This window comes from Colias philodice, chromosome 1 (genome assembly GCF_061535455.1).
Source record: "Colias philodice isolate Cphi_HAF_F1 chromosome 1, ilColPhil1 Martin Lab GWU primary, whole genome shotgun sequence".
Classification (NCBI taxonomy): Eukaryota; Metazoa; Arthropoda; class Insecta; order Lepidoptera; family Pieridae; genus Colias; species Colias philodice.
Window position 1 is genome coordinate 8,567,912 of NC_143086.1, and position 7,722 is coordinate 8,575,633.

General features: G+C 33.4%; 1 protein-coding gene across 1 annotated transcript; it reads right to left on the reverse strand.

The window, feature by feature from the left end:
* Positions 1-5,867: 5,867 nt before the first annotated feature.
* Positions 5,868-7,015, reverse strand: ND-MNLL (NADH dehydrogenase (ubiquinone) MNLL subunit). The gene is made up of 2 exons (XM_089699292.1): positions 6,952-7,015; positions 5,868-6,224 (listed from the first exon to the last, which is right to left on the reverse strand). The coding sequence occupies exon 2, from the start codon at positions 6,094-6,096 to the stop codon at positions 5,923-5,925; it is 174 nt and encodes a 57-aa protein (XP_089555418.1). The 5' UTR covers positions 6,097-6,224; positions 6,952-7,015; the 3' UTR covers positions 5,868-5,922.
* Positions 7,016-7,722: the final 707 nt, after the last annotated feature.

Sequence of the window (7,722 nt, forward strand, 5' to 3'; positions counted from 1 at the left end):
CCCATTGTAAAGAGGGCCCATAAAATATCGGTGGGCGCAAAAATCGACGTGTGCCGACGGGCGCTATAAAACTGTTCACGTCATTGTCAAACACGCATACTTTGTCACGCATTTGATTATGTAAAGACGTAGAGTGAAACTCATTTTTTCCCTTTCTGATGCCAAAGTTTGTATCAGTCCTAGTTGTAGTATTTTTTTCAAATATCCAATGTGGAGTGATTCAATTTAAAAGTTTGCGTCGTCTGTATAGAAAATACAGTTCCCTTTACTCACAGATCTTTATTTCATTGTGATATATTTATTGTATCTACGAAAATAAATTTGGTTATAACTTTTATTTATTTCATATTAAAAAAATGTCCTAATTATATTTATTTGTAATAAAAATTATAATTTATTTAACTTCTTAGACGCTAATCCCAAGACTAGTCTTTTTATTAAAATTTTTGTAAATACTAAATACTCTTAATTAAGTACGACTTTATTTATGTAGGCTATTGTAATAATTCATTTTTATGTGCCCTATAATCAACGTAATGTAAAATAACGGTGCATGACAAATTCATATTATTAAACATAACAGTTTAGCTGTATTTGCTTTGTTTAATTTAAGATTATATGTTTTACAATTACAAAAAGCTTCTTGTAAGAGGGAAAATTGAAATATGAAAATTTTCCACATGCATACGGACGAGAAATGTCTATTGTATATAAATTAGGTATGATTTTAAAGTGCAATCGTATTAGATTCGATAAATAGTTGTATCATTTTATGTACCTAAAATTGTGTATTATATATACCTATAGACTATTGTATTAACGTAATAACGGGCCTAGCATGCTCGAATAACTGTCGAACATGATCCAACCAGCTACGATTGGCAAGGAGCGATGCAGGCGTCATTTGCGCATGCTAGGCTTTAGGGTGCTCGAAGCAGGTCATGGATGGCACTCGGGCTCTGACATTTCGAAGGTGCTGGAAACACGCTCGCCGTCGGATCGCGCACTATCTTCATTTGACGACGAGCGATATTTTCAATCACTCAAAGCTCTATCCGGGTCTATCGCAGCATAAACCCTTACTATATTTCAAATAAATAATAGAATGTTATAAGTAACTAAAATAAATGTAATTAAATATTTAATTTATAAGTTACGAGTTTTTAGCTAATTTCAGCAATAGGTAACAAACCAACGGTAATAATTTACGTTCATATCATTCCAAAGTTAGTTTAATTGTAATAATAGTTACCCTTATTGTGATGATATAACAGTATTCCAGTCAATAATGTGTAGAGATATTTAATTATTTAATATTTTAATTTATAAAGAGTTTTATTTAAATGCATGTGTCTAATAAACATTTAGTCGTAGTGTCATTGTATAGATGTTATTGTACTTGCAAAATGAATAAAGAGAAAGGAAAAATATATTCTTAATTTATTGCATCCCCTACCTACCTCCAGTAACATATACCTTCGAAATTTTAAAGGTTATTATAGGTAGGTTATTGTATAATACTGTTTATCGCTTACAACCTCATTAAATTCCGTGACAATTGAGATTATTCTCCTTTACGTAATTCAGATACAAAAACAAAGATTTCAGTAGGTAGTTTAAAGCTAATTTCGCTTTAAAATTTAAAACCGCAGCGAATTTTCGAGAAGTCATTATTGGAATCTTATTGGAATAAATTAAATAAATTCCACTATTTAAAATAAATAGAAACTAGGTACCTAAGTAGAATATCATAGAAAAATCAACATATTATTTCAGTTCATTGACAAACATAAGCTCCTTTTCCATTCAAGCTTCATTATAAGGCGCGGGACATATACAAGCGGCGCGGCGCGCCGCGGGCGCGCCGGCAGCGCGCAGCGGGCGCGCTGCCGGCGTGCATCGGGTGCGCTATTGGCATTTTGTATGAAATAATTTTGGAAAGGCGGCGCAACCTTGGCACAATCGTGGCGTGCCGACTCGACGCCTGTCCAAAATTCTTTCATACAAAATGTATAAGAAGGACGTGGTGCAAAACAGATTCAAGAGGTGCGATTATGGCACGCCCGCGCCCGCGCCGCTTGTGTTTGACCCGCGCCTAACGTTACAGTATTCACAACAATACTTTAAAACAAATTAGAATTATTGATACTGGATTTCACTTCAATACTCTAATTTTGTACTTTTATCACCTCTCTCGAAAGCTACGTAGTGCCTACGCGTCGTAGCTGTAGGCTACGTAGCCGTCTTAAAAACAAAAGGTCATACTGTGCAAAAATGGAACTTTAAATCATTACATATATGATTCGCAACGACAAAAAAGAGGCAATATTAATTACATAAATAAATAATGCTACAGACACCTCTCAAAATCAATATGAACGCTTATGAACAGATTACCTATGTAGTTCTAATTAATGTTCTAATATTACTGTCGACATAAAAGTTACATCGAATTTAACACATATTTACATATGTGTTAAATTCGAGACTATGCTTACGCATAAAAGTAGAATCTTTATGGAAAATAGATTGTATGTTTTATATTGCATTGTGATCACAATTGTGATTTTATTATGAACGAACGCCACCCGCAATATATAAACCAGACTAGACTTTTGAAATAACACCTAGCGCCCTCTATCATTTATAAGTATAATCAAAGTATGAACATATTTTGCTATTACTGCCATCTATCCTAAGGCCTTTTTTATTTTGGTTATGTAGAAGAAATCCTCAAACTGAAAACCTAAGCCATAATATGGTATCGTCGATGGTGTTATATTTAAAAAGTTATTGTTAATCTTCCTTTTTCTTAAAAGCATTAATTTAAAGGAATTTCTTCCCAAAGAATGTTCCGAACTACTGTTCTGTGGTTCCGAAGCATTAGTCATTACTGGCCAATATAAAATATGAAACATTTTATCGTTTAAAATTAAATGTATGACAATCAGTCAATTGTCATTAAAGTGCAGACTTGTGTGCCTGTAACAAGCTTTATTATTTTTATAAATACGAAGAAAACATGTTTGGCGTTCGTTCTCTCATAACAGGAGCATGTCGTGGTCGCAGCATCCTTCGCAAGATACCTACAGCAAAGCCTATACAGAGAATGCATCATGATGAATTTACTAAACCGTTCGATAACTTACCGTTTAACGTCACTAACAGGTAAAATATAATCAACCAAAAATTTTATTGTACGAGAAAAATTATTAAGTAAGTAACTAAGTATTTATTTGTTTTTATGCAAACTACGGGCTGGCATCTGATTGGTGAAGCTTTCTCTTTTCTTGCATGATTGCTTGCTTGCATGATCGTTTTGATCGATTGCATGCAAAAGCTTAGAACATTTCATGCATTAAACTCAGGCTGGACGCGAACTGTATTAAAAAGACTTAGAGCATTATTAATGCTCTAAGTAAAAAGATGATTTTAGATTAATTTTAGACGGTCATGCAGCATGATAATTCACGTAAACCCACGTCATTCTTGCATTAGTCCCTTCTAGGGACTACCAAGCATGACATGAATTTACGTGATTTATACAGTTCGCGTACATCTTCGATTATGATAGAACTATAGTGCATGAAATCTCAAAGCCTTTGGCATGACAGCAAATTGTCTAAACGATCATGCTGCATCTCAGTCTAACAGGCAGCCGGCAAGATAGAAAATAAAAAGCTTCAACAATGAGCTCCCAGCACATAGTTTGCACGTTATTCATTTCAATCATCAATCATAACGAGCATGTATCACACCGTCACCACGTAACGCATGTCATGCTGCGTTATCGTCTTGGTCGGCGCAAACGGGCCAACGACCACAGCCAGTGGTGATCAGCGACAGCCACTTGACACACCTTTTCATATATTTTTTCACAGAAGTGTCCGCGACAAATATATGAAAAAAAAATGGGTCAAGTAGCTGTCGCTGGCCAGCTGCAGACGCTGCGGTCGGCCGTCGGTGGCCCGTTTGCGCCGACTTTAAAGGGACGACTATACTAAAGTTTATGGCATTGAATATTTTATTAATAGGAATTGAATCTACTTACTTCTACTGAAATATTGTACTAATTTTGTGCGTTAAAGATAACTTTTTTTTTTTGACGTGACAACGTCTTATTATTCGATAGCGCCGGCTGCACGCACGAAAAAACATGACTCATGCGGCGTTACCTCGCTCTGAGGCGTTCCATGTAAGGCTTGAAGTGCAAGCGAGAGCGCGGAACGAGCGACAAAGAAGCACAATCGGACGTTGTCACGTTCAACTATCGTCAGTAAACCGATTTTACAGACAACCAATTTTTTTTCAGATACGTGTGTACCCTTGTATTCTGTGTTTTCTTTGGAGTTGGCTGGTGGGCACCCTACGCTATTCTATGGTATTCCATGGCCAAGAGAACGTTCTAACGTGTAGAACCTATGTATCTATATTGAATAAATAAATACCTACATATTGTTATATTTTATTCGTTTCATTGCTTTTTTAGAGACCAACGTATGATATTATGAGACTTAGTTATCGGTCTGTTTGTTCCGGCTAATCTCAAGAACGGATGGACTGATTTTGAAGGGACTGTCACGCAGATAGCTGTAGGAGAAATTTTGCTATTTTTTTACCGATATTACCACAGTAAGATTAGGATTAAAACTTAAAAGGAAAGACTCACTGCGGGGCGCAGCAATCTAAATAAAAGTCCCAAGCTGAATTTGAATAGAATAATCACCACCTCAAACGCCACCTAATGAGATTTTAGAAAACTAATAGGGCGTGGACATGACAAGTATAAGTATAGCATAGGTTTACTAGATGGCGCTTATCAAGATAGCTCATAATAAAATTAATTATTTTATTATTGTTATTGCATTGATGGGCAAAACATCATTACGCAGTATAATAGAAATACAGAATACTTATTTTCTTAGAAGACTAAAACATCTCTACCCTGTTTCCACATCATGATAAATGTTTTTGTGCTAGTTACTTATTTATTAACACACAACAAAAATTATAATAAAATTGTACTCTTTTCATGAAGTAGGTATTGTAACTTTAACAACCCATGAATACTTGTGCGAGACTTTCATTTTATACTTACATTAAATTACTACTATATAATATGAATACATACAATTAAAAAAAAAAACTAATTATAATTTTAAACTTTAGTACTGTAAATGTACTACAGGTACAGTACTACGTAGTACGTAGTATGTGAGCAGGTACTACGTAGTTACACTACGTACTACAGCGTACTACAGCTACGTACTACATTTTCACTACATTTTTAGTATCAGCACATTTCTATTCTGTTAGGCCAGTAGTTGAACCACAGTAGAGTTGAGAACATCTAAATTTTTCCTGATGGTTCACACAATATAACCTAGAAAATTACATTAGAAGCTACAAAAAACAATTCTAACCACATTCTAACCAACTTCATAATTATTAATTACAGATAATTAAATAAACTCTTTGTAAAATATAATCTACATAACCTCGACAATATTTTGGAGAATTACTAAACTACAGGGCAATGTTCACAACATCTTATTTCCATCTGTATAAAAAGTAACACATTTTTACTTGGTAAGTAGGTAGGTACATACTACATAATTAACATTTAATAAATATGAAACAAGTGCTGTAGCACTACTACTATTTTATTATTAATAAAATATCATTGATCATCAATCACCAGTTTACCTACCACCCGTAAATAATATTGTGCATGTTTTACAAATAATTTTTAAATGACAATTTGTTTTTGTGATAGTTATAGGTAGTTAGTATGATTTATACCTTTAACAGCAAACCGGGCGAACTCCGTTTCGCCTTAAACTTGATGAAAAATAATAAACAAGATCTACAGTGAACTACATTTATTTAACAGAAATATTACATCACAAATTTTAAATAGATTTAGGGCCAGGATGGCGCATCACCTTCCTTCACTCTACCTCCATAAAGAGCAGATTTATCTCTAAAATTAGTCATTCTCAATGTTTCTTGATCATCCAAGTATTTGCCAATAAAGAATCCAGTCATGGGGACAGCAAACCAAACATAGCGAGTTGTAATACCAAAAATAGCCATTTTACTCCTTCTTCAGTGCTTTCCACTTCCTAGTGTGGCTCCAATCAAGCCAGATGAACGTAGCAGCTAGCGTAGGAAATGTGATGCTGACTAAGTTCCTGCGTAGGAACTGTAAAAACGCCATATACCTACAAACCATGAACATAAAATTCAATCAGCCATTCTTGTTCTTATTGGAATATGAACAATTTTCTGTTTAGTAGTTTAACTATTAGTTTATATTATTCTCTACCTTAAAAAGTGACTTATAATAATAAGAAATAGTTATGAAATAATGATTCTTATTTATTACTGCTTATATTGTTAATAACTATTGAACTAATGCAGCAATATCATAACAACGCAAATTTTAACTTTACTTTAACTACAATGTTTGGATAAATTTGAGTAGCTTTGGATGTTTTTTTTTTCTTGTAATTAATAAAATAAGACAAATAAGTTCGAAGTTTCTATTTGACGGAATAAGGACTGGAATAGAATTAGGATTAATTTTCATCGGAACTCGTGTAAAAATCGCATTTAGATATGTAAACAATTCCATTAATAAATGTTATGTAATGTTTTATGTATTTTAGTAATTCGTACTACATGCTTACTTAGCATATTACTAGCATTTTAATGACATTTATGGAAACTAATCGAAGTATATTTTATTACTTTTGCACAAAATACCAAATAAAAACCGAAATAAGGCAAATTACTATTAAAAATATTGTTATATTACGAATTATGACAATGCAGCTACAATATTCACAATTTGATGATATTGAAATAAAATGGAATCTTAGTTATTTTAGATAAGTTTTTAGATGATAATAAGGATGAAAAATACAAAAAAAATAATTAAAAACTAACCTATGTTTCGAATGACGATTGACGTCTCGCAAATCCAATATATATGAATACCAACATAACGGATCTACACCTATTGCTTGTTACAGAGTATAATAGGCTATGGTCATTGTGTTACAGATTATTAATATTTCCCTTATTTTCATACCACAATGTGTTCAGTACAATATGATATAATTTTGATTTATTTAAGTTTAGTACTTAGTTTAATCAAATTAAGTACATATTGCATTTTATAAATATTGCCTACATCATAAAAAAGACCGTGTGTGCCGAGCGCACGTAAGTGAAACTTCTTTGACAAGATTCAAACCACTGAACATATTCAAACCAATTCAAACATACTAAAATCGTCGCCTTACTCCATGACGTGACGGTATTGCCATGACGTGACCTTGAAATTTTGCTCTTATCGCACATAAAGAAATAATTTAACTTCAAAAACCGCTAACAACAGAAAGAGAACCAAACCTCAAAATATGGCTTTTCAGGTGGCATCAGCTGTTCTCAGCGCGAGCTTTTCTGTAAAAGAGCAGCAGTAGTTTTAATAAATACAGTAATACCAAGAGTAATACCGAAACAGTGTCAGACTTCAGAGGGGCGTTGGTGTAAAACACAGTGTGAAATAGTAAAAAGTACCTAGTTTGGGTTATTGGAATGGGATAAGTAAAATTATTGTAAATAGGGAAACATTAAAATAATTATAACCGAACCCATACGAAATATTCAATGTCGATGCTATTTCCAAATTTTGCCACCCACCCAATGTTTCAG